Source organism: Dermochelys coriacea, chromosome 12, assembly GCF_009764565.3.
Source record: "Dermochelys coriacea isolate rDerCor1 chromosome 12, rDerCor1.pri.v4, whole genome shotgun sequence".
Classification (NCBI taxonomy): domain Eukaryota; kingdom Metazoa; phylum Chordata; order Testudines; family Dermochelyidae; genus Dermochelys; species Dermochelys coriacea.
The window spans coordinates 2840828-2863920 of NC_050079.1; the positions used below are offsets into that span (position 1 = coordinate 2840828).

The window sequence follows — 23093 nt, forward strand, 5'->3', positions numbered from 1 at the left end:
TCTCAAAATTGGGGGTTGGGGTGCAGAAGGAGGTGAGGGCTCCAGCTGGGGGTGCGGGCTCTGGGGTGGGGCCAGAAATGAGGAGTTCAGTGTGTGAGAGGGGGCTCTGGACTTGGGCAGGGGTGCAGGAGGGTTGGACCGAGGGGTTCAGAGGGCAGGAGGGGGGATCAGGGCTAGGGCTGGGGCTGGGGGTTGGGGCAGAGGGAGGGAGTCAGGGGTGCAGGCTGCAGGTGGCACTTACCTCAAGCTGCTCCTGCAAGCAGTGGCATGTCCCCACTCTGGCTTCTTATGCCAGGTGGTTCTGCGTGCTGCCCCATCTGCAGGTGCTGCCCCTGCAGTTCCCATTGGCCGTGTTTCCCAGCCAATGGGAGCTGCGGGGGCAGTACTTGCAGCAGGGGCAGCGTGCCAAGTCCCCTGGCTGCCCCTACACGTAGAAGCCAGAGTGGGGGACGTGCTGCTGCTTCTGGGAGCTGTGTGGAGCGGGGCAAGCCCTGGACCCCACTCCTCAGCAGGAACTCGAGGGCCAGATTAAATCAACTGAAGGGCTGGATGTGGCCCTTCAGGACATAAGGGGAGCAATGCTGACAGCCAGGCACCTGAACAAGTGTGTCCCACCAATATACTAGGTCTCCTTTTGGAGGCACAATATACTCCTTCCCTCAAATGTTTGTCAGCTGCAAAAATAATCTACTCTGAAATGATTTTTTCCAGAAATTAAACACTGCTGGCAGAATATACAAAACCCCTATGCAAGTCCAAGGGCTTTATGTGCAAATACTGAGTGAATCCAGCAAAACAGCAGTATGCAATAAAAGTTCCAGGCCGTAGTTTGCCCATCCCTGCTTTAATGGATGGAATTGGAACTGCTAAACACTGTGGCAGAGGCCTGGTACTGCTAACAGTGAATAGAGATTCTGTTTTAGCTTGTGTTGGAGATTTTGTTTCTGAAGCACCCTTCCTCAAAATTATAGGTTAGCCCTTTGAGCTTTAGTGATCCTGTCTGCACTGAATGCATATCTGCCTGGCACTAATTGAGCTCCCAAAGTCCTGTTACAGCACATACTAATGATTGATTAGCTGGAGAGTAGTCTCGTGGGTTGTTCCAAAGGCCTGGTCAGAAATTTGGAGATGTTGTGCTCAGGACATTAAAACTGTGATTGCTAGTGGGAGGATTCATGGAGGAAAATAGCAGCCTCCACAAGGAATGAAAGGTGAGTTATTCACAGATAGGCATTTGTTTCATGTCTCCTGAGTAGAAAATGCTCAGTATATTCTTTCCTATGTGGAAGGAACACTGTGAGCTTCATGTCTCCTCTTGGATTTCCTTTAAACGGTTAGACTGGATCCTGGCAGCATTTTACTTTCAAAATCCATCAGTTTGTCTAAAAAACCACAAACCACTCTTCATGCAACACCTATAAAAGCCAGCCTGATGGATAGCAACGAGAACTTCAGTAAATAGTAAAAGGCTATTATTTGTCTAATACCTAACAAATTCCAATAAGGGAATATCATATGTTTTGGGCATGATAGCTATTGGCTCCTGAATCTTACACAAGGTTGGATCCTGGACTTGCAGAATTCCTTCAGTCCTGTTGGGTAGCCCCATGATTTTGTTTATTTTGTCAATGTTACGCCTGGATGTGGTGTTGCAATCTCTGAGACCCACAGGACAAGATGGGAGAAGGTGATTCTGGCCTGTGTGTGTGTGTCTTGGCTTGGGGTCTTATAGTCAGTCTTCTCCAGCTGCCATGTATCACCAGTGGGACCATGCTAAAGCACTGAGAGCATCCATCACCATCTGATATGTGAAGGGAAATAAAATTCTCATAGCTCAGGCGCTGGGCTGGGATTCAGCAGCTCTGGGTGTAAGCCCCGGATCTGGCACAGACTCCCTTTCTCAGCTGGGGCAAGTCACTGGATCTCCATGTAGAGCAGTATCTGCTCTTAGGGCCAGGGGCTGTCTCTTACTTGGTGTGTGCACAGCGGGGCCTCAGGCTCTGCTGTCATCCAAAGAAGCACAGAGCTGGCAGGGACCCCAGGAGGTCACTTAGTCCAGCCCCCTGTGCACAGTCTCCCTCCCAGTATTGGATTTACCACGGCGCCAATGGCGCCCTAGCGCCGGGCCCAAGCTCAGAAGGGGGCTCATAACATTCACTTCCTCCCCTCTGGCAGCACTGCAGAAATGGATCCTCGGAGCAGCGGGGATCCAGCATGGGAGCTGAGAACCCCCCGGGGCCCTGGGAATTGTAGTTTCTTGGCCAGTTCCCTGCCTATAGTGCCGGCGCTGGAACAAAAAGAAAAGGAGTACTTGTGGCACCTTAGAGATTAACAAATTTATTTGAGCATAAGCTTTCGTGAGCTACAGCTCACTTCATTGGATGCGAAAGCTTATGCTCAAATAAATTTTTTAGTCTCTAAGGTGCCAAAAGTACTCCTTTTCTTTTTGTGAATACAGACTAACATGGCTGCTACTCTGGCCCTGGAACAGGGAAGGAACTACATTTCCCAGCATTCCCTTGGCCACTATCAACAGGAAAGGGAGGGGGAGGGAGTGGGAAAGCTGTGAGACCCCATGTACCTCAGCTAGTTGTGAATGGAGAGCTGGCTGCTAGAAGGGGGTGGCACTGTGAATGGGGAACATGTATGCCCAAGGAGTAGAAGGCTTTGGCCCAGATATCACCCTCAGAAGACTTCCCCAGACTGGATTAACGATGTTGGTGTGACCTTGCCTGGCAGCCCCCAAAGAAGGAACAGGGTGGACTAAATGGACAGCATTTAGTTTCTTGAGCATTTGCTCAAGAAACTCCCTGAAAAAGCACAAGAACAAATCCGCACAGACACACCCCTAGATCCCCGACCTGGGGTATTCTATCTGCTACCCAAGATTCATAAACCTGGAAATCCTGGACGCCCCATCATCTCAGGCATTGGCACCCTGACAGCAGGATTGTCTGGCTATGTAGACTCCCTCCTCAGGCCCTTCGTTACCAGCACTCCCAGCTATCTTCGAGACACCACTGACTTCCTGAGGAAACTACAGTCCATTGGTGATCTTCCTAAAAACACCATCCTAGCCACTATGGATGTAGAAGCCTCTACACCAACATTCCACACAAAGATGGACTACAAGCCGTCAGGAACAGTATCCCTGATACTGTCACGGCTAACCTGGTGGCTGAACTTTGTGACTTTGTCCTCACCCATAACTATTTCACATTTGGGGACAATGTATACCTTCAAATCAGCGGCACTGCGATGGGTACCGGCATGGCCCCACAGTATGCCAACATTTTTATGGCTGACTTAGAACAACGCTTCCTCAGCTCTCGTCCCCTAATGCCCCTACTCTACTTGCGCTACATTGATGACATCTTCATCATCTGGACCCATGGAAAAGAAGCCCTTGAGGAATTCCACCAGGATTTCAACAATTTCCATCCCACCATCAACCTCAGCCTGGACCAGTCCACACAAGAGATCCACTTCCTGGACACTACGGTGCTAATAAGCGATGGTCACATAAACACCACCCTATATCAGAAACCTACTGACCGCTATTCCTACCTACATGCCTCTAGCTTTCATCCAGATCATACCACTCGATCCATTGTCTACAGCCAAGCTCTACGATATAACCGCATTTGCTCCAACCCGTCAGACAGAGACAAACACCTACAAGATCTCTATCATGCATTCCTACAACTACAATACCAACCTGCTGAAGTGAAGAAACAGATTGACAGAGCCAGAAGAGTACCCAGAAGTCACCTACTACAGGACAGGCCCAACAAAGAAAATAACAGAACGCCACTAGCCATCACCTTCAGCCCCCAACTAAAACCTCTCCAACGCATCATCAAGGATCTATAACCTATCCTGAAGGACGACCCATCACTCTGACAGATCTTGGGAGACAGGCCAGTCCTTGCTTACAGACAGCCCCCCAATCTGAAGCAAATACTCACCAGCAACCACACACCACACAACAGAACCACTAACCCAGGAACCTATCCTTGCAACAAAGCCCGTTGCCAACCCTGTCCACATATTTATTCAGGGGATACCATCATAGGGCCTAATCACATCAGCCACACTATCAGAGGCTCGTTCACCTGTGCATCTACCAATGTGATATATGCCATCATGTGCCAGCAATGCCCCTCTGCCATGTACATTGGCCAAACTGGACAGTCTCTACGTAAAAGAATGAATGGACACAAATCAGACGTCAAGAATTATAACATTCAAAAACCAGTTGGAGAACACTTCAATCTCTCTGGTCACTCGATTACAGACCTAAGAGTGGCTATCCTTCAACAAAAAAGCTTCAAAAACAGACTCCGAGAGACTGCTGAATTGGAATTAATTTGCAAACTGGATACAATTAACTTAGGCTTGAATAGAGACTGGGAATGGATGAGTCATTACACAAAGTAAAACTATTTCCCCATGGTATTTCTCCCCCCCCCACCCCACCCCCCACTGTTCCTCTGATATTCTTGTTAACTGCTGGAATTAGCCTACCTTGCTTGTCACCATGAAAGGTTTTCCTCCTTTCCCCCCCCCCCCCCGCTGCTGGTGATGGCTTATCTTAACTGATCACTCTCCTTACAGTGCATATGATAAACCCATTGTTTCATGTTCTCTGTGTGTGTATATAAATCTCTCCTCTGTTTTTTCCACCAAATGCATCCGATGAAGTGAGCTGTAGCTCACGAAAGCTTATGCTCTAATAAATTTGTTAGTCTCTAAGGTGCCACAAGTACTGCTTTTCTTTTTGCGAATACAGACTAACACGACTGCTACTCTGAAACCTAAATGGACAGTGCAACTCTCTATCTGAAGCCTAAGAAGGGAGGTATGTGGATCCCACCAGAAGTTAAAATGAAAAGTAAGGGCGGGGAGGAGGACCTGGGCAACTTCAGATACAGTACAGGAGGATTTCCACTTCTGAGTCATGAAAGTAGAAATTGACTTTTCCTTTCCAGATTTATCTAATATTCAGAAAGGGAATCTAGCACCTGTTTTCCAGATTTGAACACCCTCAAAATTCAGGAGGGCTCAAGCTCAATTTGGGCAACTGTTACTTCATTTCTCCAAATCAAATATGCTGATCCACTGTAATTTGCTGTAGAAAAAGTAGGATAAAATTGAGCAACAAATGCTGGGGTCTTCCCAGTGCTCACTAAGACTGGAATTGCTATTTTCAACAGCCATTACCATTTTTTTTTAAATTTTGTTTAAAAGGAAGACAGTAATATTGCATTGGCAAATTCCCCATAGAAATGAAGAGTGGAACAAAAGAATAATAAAGACACCTCAGCTTTTCCTCATTTTTGTAGGGCAGTCTTATAATATGGATCCAGATATTCTCCAATCACACAAACTGAAAATTGTTCCACTTTACTGCAGTTCTATAACCATGTGGGAACCAGTCCTGTCTGTGTTCTGTGCACATCCAAAATTCTCACTGAATTCAGAGGGGCCTTGCTTTTGTAACCATACTACCTGATATTTTCAGCCCTTGTAAGGAAAGCAGGTTTACATTTAGTAATTGGATGGGAAGCCTCTCAGAAAAAGTTAGGTGCTGTAGGAGGTGTTGCTTATTCACTCGGTAATGTGAGGCCTTTCTGTTACAATAGTAAACGAGTGCATCATAGAATGCACTTTGCTCCTAGAGTCTAGAATGGGGTCCTTTGCTTCTATACACAACCCATTAAAGACAACAAAAAGACTCCCACTCACTTCAAGAGGCCTTGGACAGAACTGGTTATACATAGGGTAACTCCATTGTCTTCACAGGGTCCTGGTCCCACAGCGGAGGGGGGCCATGTGAGCTTGTTGCAGAGCTGCTGCTCAGGAATGAGAACCTCCAGGCACGCCAATCTCCAAAATCATTCAGGCTGCACTTTCTGCACGACTACATGCTAGCTGAGGGGTGGGTGGGAATTGGTGGCCTCTGCTGCAGGTGATGGGCATCTCAGGTACATAAAGCCATGGCCTAGAGGAGGGAAGTGCATAACTGCAGAGTCTGCAGCTGCCTAGGGCCAGAGCTGAGGATTTAGAGTCCCTGGTGCCGCCGTTGCAAGGTTCAAGAATGCACAGCCTTGGAATAGCCACCCCTTCCTTGACTAGTAGCTGCAGCTATCTAAGGCTGGCCTCTGGCAATTGGCCCCATGGCTATAGCCAGAGAAGCTGCAGGTGGCTTTGTGACTACTGGGGGCCATTAAGCTACAGCAGATAAAGAAACTGGAGTTAACCTCAAGGAACGGAGGTCACCAGTAGGAAAGGAATGTCAAGGGGAGCGGGAAAGGAGGAAGCAGGTCAGGCTTGCAGCGGGAAAATAGCCCTAGCTGGTTGGGGAGCATGTCCAAAGTAAAAAGGAAACAAGTATAGGGAGAGGTAGTGGTGATCAGGTAGTAGACTAGCACGTAGATGGGAGCAGTGGGAGAAAGGCTGGTGTCTTCAGATTCCCAAGAGCTAAGTCCTCACTTTGGGGAAATGGTGTTTGCAAGTGGCTTGCTCAAATGGCAGGATGGGCGCTGGGGAAGGGATTTGTCAGAATTGATCAGGTATCTGTGGCTTTGGAACTTTGAGCTGAGACTAGGACCACATATGGTGACTGGTGACATAGGGTGGTACTGGAGACATGGCTATAGAAGGTCTGAATGAGGAAAGAAATAAATCTGTGGGGAGTTTCCCTGATCACTATGAAAGTTCTGCTCACTGTGGACACTGGTAAATGCACATGGGTGTACAGCTCAGTGAGAAAAACTGGGGGCTGAGGGGCCTGGGTATGGCAATGCAGATAGTCATGTAGAGGTGTGTGATCAAAATGAAAAATGTCTCTGAGATTCAGTACAGGGTGTACTAGGGCACCAATGGCCCGGCCACACCAGGCCCACACTCGGAGCCCCCAGTGACTACATAGGGGCCCACAAATATGTTTGGATCTGGGGCCCACAAAAGGTTAATCCAGCCCTCCCCTCCCCTCCCTATAACCTCCATTCATGACAATCAAATACAATGGGTAGAGGGCCCCTTAAGAAGCTGTCCTCTCCTGCAGGGCCCCAAGCACCAGCCTCCACCTCCTCCCTTGGGCCATGGCCCTTGCAGGCGTCCCTACAGTTGCCATGGAGCCCAGGGCCTGCGGTTACAGCTCCCTGCTGGAGGCCTGGCAGGCCCTGGTTGCTACGGGAACGAGCGTAACAGCCAGGGCTGGCGGCCAGAGAGGGTGAGGCTGTGGTGCTGGTGGGGCTGTTAAACAGGCTGCAGCAAGAGGGACTGAGCATGTAAGTGTCCAACAACGTCCCCCGTGGGAGGGCTCAGCGCGGAGACAGGGAGCCGGGCCCCACTCTGCAGGGGATACCAGGGAGGGCTCAGCGCAGAGATGGGAGGCAGAGCTCCGGGGAGCTGAGCCCCACTCTCCATGGGATATGAGGGAGGGCTCAGTGCAGAGACGGGGGGCAGAGCTCCAGGGAGCCGTGCCCAGCTCTGCAGGGGAAGCCTGGGGGACTCAGCACAGAGACTGGGGGAGTGGGCAGAGCTCTGGGGAGCCGGGCCCTGCTCTGCAGGGGTTGCCAGGGAGGTTCTCAGCCCACAGCTCCAGGCAGGGTCTGGATCTGGATGGATATATCCCCTACCCCAACTTGTGCACGGGCACAGACGTGGCGGCGGTTAATGTTTCGGCATGCTGGCCGGCCAAGGGAGGGGTTGTTGGTAACAAGTTTGAAGACCCAGGGGTGCCTGATCGTAATAGATGTGTGTGACTAGGACCCTCACCATGGAAAGCTGCGAGGGAAAGCAGTGGCCTCTCCCCCGGATAGCTCAGTTCAGTCTCAGAGATCCTAGAGTAGGAAGGGGGTGAGGAAGGTGCATTGGGGCTCACATGTATTGTTCCCTCCCCTCCACCCCTAGGTATTCTGCACTCATGTTGATAGGATGTCCTGCTGTATTAACACTCCTGGGGTGTCCTTTCCCCTCCAGGGAACCCACTTTAAAGGGTTGCTGCAGGAGGAGGGAGCCCATAGAGCTCGGGTAAGCTGCAAGGGCCCTCGAAGTTGGGTTAGGTGCACAGGGCCACCATGCAATAGATCCACAAGGTTCCTGTTAATCTCCAGGGGATTGTGTGCTAGGGTTTCAGACAGGTTTCAGAGTAGCAGCCATGTTAGACTGTATTCGCAAAAAGAAAAGGAGTACTTGTGGCACCTTAGAGACTAACAAATTTATTTGAGCATAAGCTTTCGTGAGCTACAGCTCACTTCATCGGATGCATTTGGTGGAAAATACAGTGGGGAGATTTATATACACACATAGAGAACATGAAACAATGGGTTTATCATACACACTGTAAGGAGAGTGATCACTTAAAATGAGCCATCACCAGCAGCAGGGAGGGGAAAGGAGGAAAACCTTTCATGGTGACAAGCAAGGTAGGCTATTTCCAGCAGTTAACAAGAACATCTGAGGAACAGTGGGGGGTGGGGTGGGGTAGGGGGGAGAAATAACATGGGGAAATAGTTTTACTTTGTGTAATGACTTATCCATTCTCAGTCTCTATTCAAGCCTAAATTAATTGTATCCAGTTTGCAAATTAATTCCAATTCAGCAGTCTCTCATTGGAGTCTGTTTTTGAAGTTTTTTTGTTGAAGGATAGCCACCCTCAGGTCTGTAATCGAGTGACCGGAGAGATTGAAGTGTTCTCCGACTGGTTTTTGAATGTTATAATTCTTGACATCTGATTTGTGTCCATTCATTCTTTTACGTAGAGACTGTCCAGTTTGACCAATGTACATAGCAGAGGGGCATTGCTGGCACATGATGGCATATATCACATTAGTAGATGCGCAGGTGAACGAGCCTCTGATAGTGTGGCTGATGTGATTAGGCCCTATGATGGTGTCCCCTGAATAGACATGTGGACAGAGTTGGCAACGGGCTTTGTTGCAAGGATAGGTTCCTGGGTTAGTGGTTCTGTTGTGTGGTGTGTGGTTGCTGGTGAGTATTTGCTTCAGATTGGGGGGCTGTCTGTAAGCAAGGACTGGCCTGTCTCCCAAGATCTGTGAGAGTGATGGGTCGTCCTTCAGGATAGGTTGTAGATCCTTGATGATTCGTTGGAGAGGTCTTAGTTGGGGGCTGAAGGTGATGGCTAGTGGCGTTCTGTTATTTTCTTTGTTGGGCCTATCCTGTAGTAGGTGACTTCTGGGTACACTTCTGGCTCTGTCAATCTGTTTCTTCACTTCAGCAGGTGGGTATTGTAGTTGTAGGAATGCATGATAGAGATCTTGTAGGTGTTTGCCTCTGTCTGAGGGGTTGGAGCAAATGCGGTTATATCATAGAGCTTGGCTGTAGACAATGGATCGTGTGGTGTGATCTGGATGAAAGCTAGAGGCATGTAGGTAGGAATAGCGGTCAGTAGGTTTCCGATATAGGGTGGTGTTTATGTGACCATCGTGTATTAGCACCGTAGTGTCCAGGAAGTGGATCTCTTGTGTGGACTGGTCCAGGCTGAGGTTGATGGTGGGATGGAAATTGTTGAAATCCTGGTGGAATTCCTCAAGGGTTCTTTTCCATGGGTCCAGATGATGAAGATGTCATCAATGTAGCGCAAGTAGAGTAGGGGCATTAGGGGACGAGAGCTGAGGAAGCGTTGTGCTAAGTCAGCCATAAAAATGTTGGCATACTGTGGGGCCATGCGGGTACCCATTGCAGTGCCGCTGATTTGAAAGTATACATTGTCCCCAAATGTGAAATAGTTATGGGTGAGGACAAAGTCACAAAGTTCAGCCACCAGGTTAGCCATGACATTATCGAGGATACTGTTCCTGACGGCTTGTAGTCCATCTTTGTGTGGAATGTTGGTGTAGAGGCTTCTACATCCATAGTGGCTAGGATGGTGTTTTTAGGAAGATCACCAATGGATTGTAGTTTCCTCAGGAAGTCAGTGGTGTCTCGAAGATAGGTGGGAGTGCTGGTAGCGTAGGGCCTGAGGAGGGAGTCTACATAGCCAGACAATCCTGCTGTCAGGGTGCCAATGCCTAAGATGATGGGGCATCCAGGATTTCCAGATTTATGGATCTTGAGTAGCAGATAGAATACCCCAGGTCGGGGTTCCAAGGGTGTGTCTGTGTGGATTTGTTCTTGTGCTTTTTCAGGGAGTTTCTTGAGCAAATGTTGTAGTTTCTTTTGGTAACTGTCAGTGGGATCAGAGGGTAATGGCTTGTAGAAAGTGGTGTTGGAGAGCTGCCTAGTAGCCTCTTGTTCATATTCTGACCTATTCATGATGACGACAGCACCTCCTTTGTTAGCCTTTTTGATTATGATGTCAGTGTTGTTTCTGAGGCTATGGATGGCATTGTGTTCTGCACGGCTGAGGTTATGGGGCAAGTGATGCTGCTTTTCCACAATTTCAGCCCGTGCACGTCGGCGGAAGCACTTGATGTAGAAGTCTAGGCTGCTGTTTCGACCTTCAGGAGGAGTCCACCCAGAATCCTTCTTTTTGTAGTTTTGGTAGGAAGGTCTCTGTGGGTTAATATGTTGATCAGAGGTATGTTGGAAATATTCCTTGAGTCGGAGATGTCAAAAATAGGATTCTAGGTCACCACAGAACTGTATCATGTTCGTGGGGGTGGAGGGGCAAAAGGAGAGGCCCCGAGATAGGCCAGATTCTTCTGCTGGGCTAAGAGTATAGTTGGATAGATTAACAATATTGCTGGGTGGGTTATGGGAACCACTGTTGTGGCCCCTTGTGGCATGTAGTAGTTTAGATAGTTTATTGTCCTTTTTCTTTTGTAGAGAAGCAAAGTGTGTGTTGTAAATGGCTTGTCTAGTTTTTGTAAAGTCCATCCACGAGGAAGTTTGTGTGGAAGGTTGGTTCTTCATGAGAGTATCCAGTTTTGAGAGCTCACTCTTAATCTTTCCCTGTTTGCTGTAGAGGATGTTGATCAGGTGGTTCCGCAGTTTCTTTGAGAGTGTGTGGCACAAGCTGTCAGCATAGTCTGTGTGGTATGTAGATTGTAATGGATTTTTTACCTTCAGCTGCCTCTGTAGAATCAGGCTGGAGGCAAACCCCACGCCCTGGAAGAAGAATATGGAGGAAACCCTACAAGGGAAACATCACAGCGCTTCCTCCCCTAGGGGGCATGCTCTCACCTTATTTTAGGGCATGGGGCTAGTTGTGAGGAGAAGGGGTTCTGCTCCCAGCTCTGCCACTTATGTGCTGGGTGACTTTGGGTGAGGTGCTTAGGCTAAAATATTCCAGAGTGGCCTGCGGTGTTGGGTGTTCAGGTTCAGAGGCCCTGGGCCTGTTTTCCGAAAGTCTGTGCACCTAGAGCCCCTGTTGCCTTTAGGAGGAGTGCTGGGTGCTGAGTGGTTCCAGGCCTTAAGTGGCTCAAGTTGCGTGTCCAAAAGCAGAGGTCACTTTGGAACATTTTAGCATTATCTTTTCTGTGCCTCATTTCCCAATCTCTAACCCATAGGATTATAAAAAGATCAGATTTTTATATGGATAAGGAGAATAGCCTCAGTTAATTAGAGAGGCTAAAATATTTTAAGAATTGTAAACTTTCATGCTTCAGGGCATAAACCAATTGCTAGGGGTCAGGAAAAAATTTCTCTTATGGACAGGTTATTCAGTAACTGTCCACTACAGGTTTCTGTCACAAAGCAATTGGTACGGGCCACCATGAGAAACAGGACTTTGAACTGGTTTCAGAGTAGCAGCCGTGTTAGTCTGTATTCTCAAAAAGAAAAGGAGTACTTGTGGCACCTTAATGCATCCGATGAAGTGAGCTGTAGCTCACGAAAGCTTATGCTCTAATAAATTTGTTAGTCTCTAAGGTGCCACAAGTACGACTTTGAACTGGGTGGCTCAGTGCTCTGATCCAATGTGGTATTTCCATTTCTCAACCACTTCTTTTTCTATATATTCATGATGATGAAGTGAATCTGTTGCTTTTGTGAGTACCTTATTAGGGGAATGTGACCCCATCCCAGTGACACTGGTACAAATATTCCATTAGAGCTCCATATACTGGTTCAAAGCAGCTGATGCAAGGCACTGTACCTATGTATTCTCACCCTAATAAAAATACATCAGAGTCCTCTGCTTCTGTAGGCAAATCTCTTTTTGCCTATGTAGAATGGATGTAGATCCACCTCTGTGGCTCAGTTCTCCACCTCTTAACACCCTGTGAATGCCTCTCCATGCTGTATGGTGGTGGAGCAAAGGAGCAGTTACCTTCCAATGGAAATCTGCTAGATTTCCAGGTGGAAATCCATTCAGAACTTAATACAGCTTGGATAAGTATGTCCCACTGGGTTCTCTCTGGGCAAGGGATCCAAGGCAGTAGCAGCACAACGGCTTCAAAGTCCATGGTGCCAGGGAGCAGTGATGTCCCATGGAGGAGCAGCCCATTCTGATGGCTCTTGCCTCAGTAGATCTAATACACTACAAGCTCTATTTCCTTTCTTAATCCCCTCCCACTGTAGGAAACTTTGGACCAGATCTAATACTCATTGAAGTCAGTGGGGCCCAGATACTCAGAGGTATTTAGATCTCTAACTCCTGTTGAAATCAGTGGGAGTTAGGTGTCTAAATGCATATTAGGATCTTGGTTTAGGAGTCTTTCCATAGACCTCAATGGGCTTTGGATTAGGCTCTGCTAGAGTTCACCCTACAGAGTTTTGCTGCTTCCATGGCCCAATCTACTGACATTTGCATCCAATCCTAAAGCACCTTCTTATTTGTTTAGTTTCCTCTCCTTCCCAAAGAAGTTAGAGTAATGAGAGGTTTGAAACATTCAAAACCTAACAAACATATTCCAAGTTTCAGCTGGTTTTAATCATGCCAGAAATAAATGGCTTTAAATAAAAGAGAACTTGATGCATGTTAGAAAGCCTGAAGAGCAGAGATCTGTGAAAGGGAAAGGAATATTAAAATATTTAGAAATGGGTTTAGATATTAATTATAGGTATTCCAGGAAGTCATGAAATTTCAGCATTGTAATGGAACTTGAGAGGGAAATGCTATTGGCATTGTATTTCTGATGCTTTCTGATCCATATCACTGTCAGATGAGAACGGAGGTTTAATAAAAAGGAATAACAGGATGATGTAATCTGAGAGCCCTAATTAGTAATCTCAGCTATGACAGAGTTTATTTCTTTAGTAAATTACAGCTTGACAGTAATAAATTGTAAAATATTGGAGGGACTGGAATGTAGAGGTGGCGGGTCATGCATCCCAGATTGCAGGGTTTGATTTAAACAGCAGTCAGCAGAGGCGGATTTATAGAGAAACACAGGGTGCCCTGGCATGGGACCCCCCAACGACAGGGGCTCCCAGGGCAGGGCATCTCCGGGGGCAGAAGCTTGATCTTGCCGGGTCCTGGGGCTCCTGCTGCAGGCTCCGCCCACACCAGCAGCCAAGCTTCCTCCTTCCCCGCCTCCTCCCTCAAGCGTGCCATATTCCTGCCCCTGCCCCTCCCCCTCCCCCTCCCTCCCAGCACTCCCCCCTGCTGCCAAACAGCTGTTTGCTGGCGCTCAGGTTGCCCCGGGCACTCTGGGAGGGAGAGGGAGGGGCCGGGCCGCAGCACACTTGGGGGAGGAGGTGGAGAAGAGGCGGGGACGGGGCCTTGGGAAAGGGGTTGGAATCGGAGCGGGGCAGAGCAAAGTGGGGACCCCGCACTCCCCCCTACACATACTCCCCCCATCTCCCTGCCGTGAGCCGCTCAGGGCAGGGGGCTGGGAACACCCCCACGACTCCAGCCCCCAGCCCCAGCCACCTGCCCTGACTCCTGCACCACCTTCACACCCCCCCAACCCCCTGCCCTCCCTGACTCCTGCACCCCCTCACACACTCCCAGCCCTGACTCCTGCACCCTTCTCACACACCGCCAGCCCCCTGCCCTCCCTGACTCCTGCAACCCCCCCACATCCCCTGCCCACCCTGAGTCCTGCACACACACCCCTCTACATCCCCATGTGCACCCCTCACACCAAATAGGAGCTGCCCCAGGTAAGCGCTCCATACTTCAACCCCCTGTCCCAGCCCTGAGCCCCCTCCTGCACCCTAACTTCCTCCCAGACCCCGCTCCCCCAGCCCTGAGCCTCCTCCTGCACCCTAAGTCCTGGCCAGACCCCGCACCTCAATGTTTTTTTTTACATTTTTTTAATAAAGCACTCTTATCCAAAGCGCTTTACAATCGTAAGCTAACGGTACAAACAATATTTGGAAAGATCATTAAGTGATCCGCCGAGACCCTCCACGATTTTTAAGTGGCCTGTGGAAAAATAAGTTAGACTACAAGAACAATCAAGGTACCTCACTTTATTTTCATTTACTTCCTATTAAATATAGGAGGAGGATGAAGAAAAAAAGAATAAAAAATGGGGGTGGGGGAGATAAGAGAGAATATTCTTTTTCTTGGCTGGGTCCCAAAAAGAGGCCCCAAAAATGAAGCTGAGCATGGGGCCCCACTAACTAAACAAATACTTTGCCTAAGTCAAATCTGCCACTGGCAGTCAGCCATATAACTGTTAGTGAGGGGGGGAAAAGAGAAGAGTCATGGAATTTCTGTGGCTCCTTTGTTAATATTTGTAGCTGCTTTTACAATGCCTCTTGTATGATTATTACAACTAAGCAGGTGATTTCTAGGCAGGAACTATGATACTGCTGTTTAAATCTGAACATAAGGTTGTCTAGCTGAATGAAATTGTTTGATAACATCTTGGTTAAAATTTTTAACAAATCTGCTAATGCACTCTCCAGCAAAATAAAATGGGAACAGCAAATTAACCAATTACTCCAGAGGGATGGTTTATTCCAGGGTAAAGAGGAGGAAAGAATGAGAATTCATTGTGTGTTTATGGGCAAGATCACACCCATGACCTGTTCTGTACTCAGAGAAAGAGCTGGATATTCTATACTATGGACCAAAGTCCATGCTGATTTACACCCATTAATTTCAATGTGATGTAAATTAATTAGAACTTGGGCCCTGATCTTTACTGGCTGGATTCAGAATTGCTTATCTGTTGTCAGAGGCTGATACTCCTTTAGCTGAAGTGGCAGGGTTTCAAGACTTCCCTGGGGAACCCCACTCTGCTGAAAATGGCCAGCAGTGCATCTGCCATGGTGTCTGCTTTGATGGACGATAAGGGCACTGCTTTGGGATAGCAGGTGGCGAAATCTATCACCACCAGAATGTATTTCTTCCGCTACTGGGTCATCTTGCTGAGAGGCCCCACTATGTCCATAGCCACCTTCTGGAAAGGCTCCTCTATGATGGGCAAAGGTGTCAAAGCCGCTTTCCCCTTGTCCCGGCCTTCCCCACCCTCTGAAGGGGTCACAGGATTGGGAATACTATTGGACAGTTGTAAAGACCCCAGGCCAGTAAAAGTTCTGTAGCAACCTCTTCCTGGTGCGCTGGATTCCCTGGTGCCCTGAGAGGGGGATGTCATGGGCCAGGTACAGTAGCTTGTGGCGATACTTATGGGGGACCACCAGCTTCCTCCAGAACCCCCACAACTCCACTTCCCCTGGGGGGAGCCCATTCTCGGTACAGGAATCCCCTTTCCCATAGGAAACTCTCCCGTCAACCTCTCTCCATGGTCTGTACCTCACTGAGGTCGGCCAGGTCCCTTAGCTTCCGCAAGGAGGGATCTTTCTGCAACTTGGCCTCGAACTCAGCAGCTGGGGAAGGGATGGGACCTGCTCCCCCTCGCCGGCTTGGTCTGAGGCCTCAGCCTCTCTGAGCCGTGTCCCTGGGCACTCCCTCCCCACCGGGGTGGGGTCCTGTGCCTCTGGTAAGGTACCTTTCCCGTGGTCAGGGCGTAGTGCCCCTCATCAGTTCTGGCTATGGGTCACAACCAGGGTGCCTTGTGGGTTGCTTGGCCAGTCCTCCAGGTTACCCCCCATCAACATCTCACTGGGCAAATGGTGGTGTACCCCCACGTCCTTGGGGCCCTCCTTGGCCCCCCATTTCAGATGTACCCTCGCCATGGGTACCTTGAATGGGGTCCCACCCACACCCATCAGGGTCAGGTAGGTTTTGGGCACCACCAGATCTGGGGCCACCACCTCGGGCCAGGCCAGCATGTAGAGATAAAGTGAGAAAGGCTAAAAGTCATGTAGAGTTGAACCTTGCAAAGGGAATTAAAACCAATAGTAAAAGGTTCTATAGCCATATAAATAAAAAAAAAAAAGGAAAGAAGAGGTGGGATCGCTAAACACTGAGGATGGAGTGGAGGTTAAGGATAATCTAGGCATGGCCCAATATCTAAACAAATACTTTGCCTCAGTTTTTAATGAGGCCAATGAGGAGCTTAGGGATAATGGTAGCATAACAAATGGGAATGAGGATATGGAGGTAGATATTACCCATCCAAGGTAGATATTACCCATCCAAGATAGAAGCCAAATTGGGGGGCCCAGATAATCTTCATCCGAGAATATTAAAGGAACTGGCACATGAAATTGCAAGACCATTAGCAAGCATTTTTAATGAATCTGTAAACTCAGGGGTTGTACCATATGACTGGAGAATTGCTAACATAGTTCCTATTTTTAAGAAAGGAAAAAAAAGTGATCCGGGTAACTACAGGCCAGTTAGTTTGACATCTGTAGTATGCAAGGTCTTGGAAAAAATTTTGACGGAGAAAGTAGTAAAGGACATTGAGGTCAATAGTAATTGGGACAAAATACAACATGGTTTTACAAAAGGTAGATCGTGCCAAACCAACCTGATCTGCTTCTTTGAGAAGATAACAGATTTTTTAGACAAAGGAAACACAGTGGATCTAATTTACCTCGATTTTAGTAAGGCATTTGATACAGTGCCCCATGGGGAATTATTAGTTAAATTGGAAAAGATGGGGATCAATATGAAAATTGAAAGGCGGATAAGGAACTGGTTAAAGGGGAGATTATAGCGGGTCATATTGAAAGGTGAACTGTCAGGCTGGAGGGAGGTTACCAGTGGAGTTCCTCAGGGATCGGTTTTGGGACCAATCTTATTTAATCTTTTTATTACTGATCTTGGCACAAAAAGTGGGAGTGTGCTAATAAAGTTTGCAGATGATACAAAGCTGGGAGGTATTGACAATTCAGAGAAGGACTGGGATATCATACAGGAAGATCTGGATGACCTTGTAAACTGGAGTAATAGTAATAGGATGAAATTTAATAGTGAGAAGTGTAAGGTTATGCATTTAGGGATTAATAACAAGAATTTTAGTTATAAGCAGGGGACACATCAATTGGAACTAACAGAGGAGGAGAAGGACCTTGGAGTATTGGTTGACCACAGGATGACTATGAGCCGCCAATGTGATATGGCTGTGAAAAAAACTAATGCGGTCTTGGGATGCATCAGGCAAGGTATTTCCAGTAGAGATAAGGAGGTGTTTGTACCGTTATACAAGGCACTGGTGAGACCTCATCTGGAATATTGTGTGCAGTTCTGGTCTCCCATGTTTAAGAAGGATGAATTCAAATTGGAACAGGTACAGAGAAGGGCTACTAGGATGATCGGAGGAATAGAAAACCTGTCTTATGAAAGGACACTCAAGGAGCGTAGCTTGTTTAGCCTAACCAAAAGAAGGCTGAGGGGAGATATGATTGCTCTCTATAAATATATCAGAGGGATAAATACCAGGGAGGGACAGGAATTATTTAAGCTCAGTACCAATATGGACGCAATAACAGATGGATATAAACTGGCCATCAGGAAGTTTAGACTTGAAATTAGACAAAGGTTTCTAACCGTCAGAGGAGTGAAGTTCTGGAACAGCCTTCCAAGGTAAGCAGTGGGGGCAAAAGACCTATCTGGCTTCAAGATTAAACTCGATAAGTTTTTGGAGGAGATGGTATGATGGGATAACATGATTTTGGCAATTAATTGATCTTTAACTATTCATGGTAAATAGGCCCAATGGCCTGTGATGGGATGTTAGATGGGGTGGGATCTGAGTTACTACAGAGAATTATTTCCTGGGTATCTGGCTGGTGAATCTTGCCCATGTGCTCAGGGTTCAGCTGATTGCCATATTTGGGGTTGGGAAGGAATTTTCCTTCAGGGCAGATTGGAAGAGGCCCTGGAGGTTTTTCACCTTCCCTTGCAGTGTGGGGCACGGGTCACTTGCTGGAGGATTCTCTGCACCTTGAAGTCTTTAAACCATGATTTGAAGACTTCAATAGCTCAGATGTAGGTGAGAGGTTTATTGCAGGAGTGGGTGGGTGAGATTCTGTGGCCTGCGTTGTGCAGGAGGTCAGACTAGATGATCATAATGGTCCCTTCTGACCTTAAAGTCTATGAGTGTCACCTCAGCGCCTGTGTCCCAGTATCCATTGACCTTCCTCCCATCCACCTTCCAGGGAACAAGGAACTCGCTCCATAGGGACAGCCCCACGCCCACTCTGTAAACTGAGAACCTTGAGTCTGGAGCATCCAGCCCTCCAGAGGAGCTGGTCTGGGGCACTCCTCCCTCCTGAGCAGTTGGAAAGCTGTCAACTCCCCTGGCCTGGGAAGCCTGCTCCTCCTCCGACTGGGTCCCTACCCAGTTAACCCTTTGTGGGTTCGGTCTGCTCAGTCTGTCCTTGAGCTTGGGGCACTGGGTTCGTATGTGGCCTCTCTGGCCACAGTGATAGCAGCTCTTGTCCCGTTGGTCCCCCTGAGCCAGTTGGTTGGTCCTGATGCCGGATGTTCCCCTTGGTAGGGGGTTCTCCATATTCCCCCTTTGAGAGATCCCATGGTGACTCTCTCTCTGCATCAGGGCGGGCCTGTTCCTTTGGGACTCCTCCCTGCCACCCCTTGACCGGGCTGTTCACAAACTCATTGGCCAGCCACCCTGCATGTCGCGGGTTCTCTGGCTTTTTGTCCTCCAACCATAACCTCAGATCAGATGGGCACCGCTCATACAGTTGCTCCAGTACCATCAGTTTAACCAGATCCTCTTTTGTCTGGGCCTCATCTGCCCACTTGAGGGCATATCCCTCCATGAGGGTGGCCAGTTGCAGATATGTGACCTCTGGGGTTTTATACTGACTCCGGAACCTTTCCCAGTTCATCTCGGGAGTCAGCCCAAACTTGTATAGCAGGGCCTTTTTGTATAGTTCATAGTCCCCTTTTCTCCGCCCCTTCCATTCGGCTGTACATCGCCATGGCTTTGGGATCCAGTAAGGGGGTAAGAAACCGGAACCTGTCTACAGGGGCAACCTGGTGCAGCTGACAGGCCATCTCAAAGGCAATCAGGAATTCATCTATGTCCTTCCCTTCCTTACACTGGGCCAGTGCTGTCCTGGATCCCCCATCACTCACCGCATCTGGGGCCTCACTGCTTCTCAGCCTGGTTAACTCCATCTTATACTGCCACTGCTTTTCCCACTCCTCCAGCTCATGCTGACGCTGTCTTTCATGGTCCTCTTGGTCTTTTCCACGATCCTCTCACTCCTTCTCTCAATCTTCCAGCTCTCTCAGTTTTATCTCCCTCTCCCATTCCAGCTGTCTCAGCTCCAGGGAGGGGAAGGTCTGCCAGGAGGATTTCCTGCTGGCTGCAGGGGTCAAGGTGCCCTTGGTATTTGCTGGGCTCCTCCCAGCCCCTCCCCTAGGCATAGGTAGGAGGGATCTCGGGATGCCCTCAGTAGCAGTCTGACCCCTCCCAGCCGGGTCAGGTACCGGGGCCTGCCATGCATCTGCCAGGCTTCTTCCCTCGGAGACAGGGATCTGTTCCTCCGAGTGATCCTCCTCCTCCAGCTGGGCAATTAGCTGTTCTTTGGTGAGTCTCCCAATGCTCAGCCCCCTCTGCCTGCACAGCTTGACCAGGTCACTCTTAAGGCGCTTATTATACATTCTCCTCCTGGCCACTCATGGGCCTGTGTGCTCGCAGCTCCCCACAGTTTCCAGGAGGAACCCCTAGTGTTCCAGCCCTTCTCCAGGTCACCACCTCTCTCCCAGGGTCAAGCCGCAGACTCCTCCACCACTGAGAGTGCTCGCTGCAGTCCCCAGGGGGTCCCCATTATTGCAACAGTCCTTCTCGCTGGTCACATGCTCCCAGGGGTTAAGCATAGTTCCTCCGCCCCCCGAAACCGCTTCTCTCTGAATCTTCAGCACTCCTGTCCCCGTCTATTCCCCTTTGTTTACTGGTCCCCAGTCACTTACTACAGGAAGCGCTGTCCACAGGGTGCAGTAGATCCCACCTCTACACCAGTTGTCATGGCGTGAGGGGGAGTCAGGGCCCTGCACTCCCACTTCCTGCAATCCACCATGACTCTCAGCCAGCCAGTAGAACAGAAGGTTTATTAGAGACGACAGGAACACAGTTCAAACCAGAGCTTGCAGGCATAAACAGGATCCCTTAGTCAGGCCCTTCTGGGGGGCAGGGGGATTAGACCCCAGCCTTGGGGCTCCCTCCTCTTCCCTAGCCAACTCCCAAAACTGGAAACCCCTCCAGCCATCTCACCCAGCCTCCCCCCAGCTCCTCCTCCAGCCTTTGTCCAGTTTCCCGGGCAGAAGGTGTCACCTTGCCCCAGCCCCCCCCTGGTTACAGGCTCAAGTATCTTCCCTCAAGGGAAGTCTCCCATCCCCAATGAAACTCCCCTGCAACATCCCCAGGTCAAATCCGCCCCACTCCCTGCTGCATCACTTTGGTGCCTCTTCTTCTTTTAGAACCAGAGGACTGAGTTCTGTCTTCATTGGTACAGGAAAATTCTGAATGACCATGGGGTGTGGTACAGTAGCAGCCACAAAGGTATTTAGGTGCCTAATTCCCATTGAATTCAGATCCCCAATCCTCAGAAGTAAATATCTAAATACCTTTGAGGATCCAGACCCGAGAGACAAAGTAACTTGCTTAAAATCAGGAAGCCTGTGACAGAACTGGGAATTTAATCCATGTCTCCGGAGTCCCAGGCCAGTGCTGTAACTACTCAACTATTCCTTTACTAACCAGGGCAGGGTGTCTCCTTCCTGGCTGGCTATCCTGGCCATACCTCTCAACTGTCATAGATTTATAGATACTAAGGTCAGAAGGAACCATTCTGATCATCTAGTCCGACCTCCTGCACAATGCAGGCCACAGATTCTCACCCACCCACTCCTACGAAAAACCTCACCTATGTCTGAGCTATTGAAGTCCTCAAATCGTGGTTTAAAGACTTCAAGGAGCAGAGAATCCTCCCTCAGGTGACCCGTGCCCCATGCTACAGAGGAAGGTGAAAAACCTCCAGGGCCTCTCCAATCTGCCCTGGAGGAAAATTCCTTCCCGACCCCAAATATGGCAATCAGCTAAACCCTGAGCATATGGGCAAGATTCACCAGCCACATACTACAGAAAATTCTTTCCTGGGTGACTCAGATCCCATCCATCTAATATCCCATCTCAGGAGATTAGTCCTATTTACCCTGAATATTTAAAGATCAATTAATTACCAAAATCACATTATCCCATCATACCATCTCCTCCATAAACTTATCGAGTAGAATCTTAAAGCCAGATAAATCTTTTGCCCCCACTGCTTCCCTTGGAAGGCTATTCCAAAACTTCAGTCCTCTGATGGTTAGAAACCTTCGTCTAATTTCAAGTCTAAACTTCCTGGTGGCCAGTTTATACCCATTTGTTCTTGTGTCCACATTGGTGCTGAGCTGAAATAATTCCTCTCCCTCTCCTGTATTTATCCCTCTGATATATTTAGAGAGAGCAATCATATCTCCCCTCAACCTTCTTTTAGTTAGGCTAAACAAGCCAAGCTCCTTAAGTCTCCTTTCATAAAACAAGTTTTCCATTCCTCGGATCATCCTAGTAGCCCTTCTCTGTACCTGCTCCAATTTGAATTCATCCTTTTTAAACATGGGAGACCAGAACTGCACACAGTATTGTAGGTGAGGTCTCACCAGTGCCTTGTATAATGGTACTAAAACCTCCTTATCCCTACTGGAAATGCCTCTCCTGATGCATCCCAAAAGCGCATTAGCTTTTTTCACAGCCATATCACATTGGCAGCTCATAGTCATCCTGTGGTCAACCAATACTCCAAGGTCCTTCTCCTCCTCTGTTAGTTCCAATTGATGTGTCCCCTGCTTATAACTAAAATTCTTGTTATTAATCCCTAAATGCATAACCTTACACTTCTCACTATTAAATTTCATCCTATTACTATTACTCCAGTTTACAAGGTCATCCAGATCCTCCTGTATAATATCCCGATCCTTCTCTGAATTGTCAATACCTCCCAGCTTTGTATCATCTGCAAACTTTATTAGCACACTCCCACTTTTTGTGCCAAGGTCAGTAATAAAAAGATTAAATAAGATTGGTCCCAAAACCGATCCCTGAGGAACTCCACTGGTAACCTCCCTCCAACCTGACAGTTCGCCTTTCAGTAGGACCCATTGCAGTCTCCCCTTTAACCAATTCCTTATCCACCTTTTGATGTTCATATTGATCCCCATCTTCTCCAATTTAACTAATAATTCCCCATGGGGTACGGTATCAAATGCCTTACTGAAATCTAGGTAAATTAGATCCACTGTGTTTCCTTTATCTAAAAAATCTGTTACTTTTTCAAAAAAGGAGATCAGTTTGGTTTGGCACGATCTACCTTTTGTAAAACCATGTTGTATTTTGTCCCATTTCCCATTGACTTCAATGTCCTTAACTAATTTCTCCTTCAAAATTTTTTCCAGGACCTTGCATACTACAGATGTCAAACTAACTGGCCTGTAGTTACCCGGATCACTTTTTTTCCCTTTCTTAAAAATAGGAACTATGTTAGCAATTCTCCAATCATTCGGTACAACTCCTGAGTTTACAGATTCATTAAAAATTCTTGTTAATGGGCTTGCAATTTCATGTGCCAATTCCTTTAATATTCTTGGATGAAGATTATCTGGGCCCCCCGATTTAGTCCCATTAAGCTGTTTGAGTTTTGCTTCTACCTCAGATATGGTAATATTTACCTCCATATTCTCATTCCCATTTGTCATGCTACCATTATCCCTAAGATCCTCTTTAGCCTTATTAAAGACTGAGGCAAAGTATTTGTTTAGATATTGGACCATGCCTAGATTATCTTTAACCTCCACTCCATCCTCA

General features: G+C 48.1%; 1 protein-coding gene across 4 annotated transcripts in view; it reads left to right on the forward strand.

Annotated features, from left to right (window-relative positions):
* Nucleotides 1-1662: 1662 nt before the first annotated feature.
* HYDIN (HYDIN axonemal central pair apparatus protein) overlaps nt 1663-23093 on the forward strand; it is a 450179-nt gene continuing 428748 nt past the window's right edge. For 3 of the 4 annotated variants that reach the window (XM_038368829.2, XM_038368830.2, XM_043494937.1), the window contains exon 1: nt 7199-7295. Coding sequence is in view for 1 of the 4 variants with exons in the window: in XM_043494938.1 (XP_043350873.1) it covers nt 1678-1687 (10 nt within the window). In the remaining 3 variants the exon portion in view is untranslated. Of the gene's footprint in view, nt 1688-7198; nt 7296-23093 lie in introns of those variants that run through there. The other variant, XM_043494938.1, reaches the window with a different exon arrangement.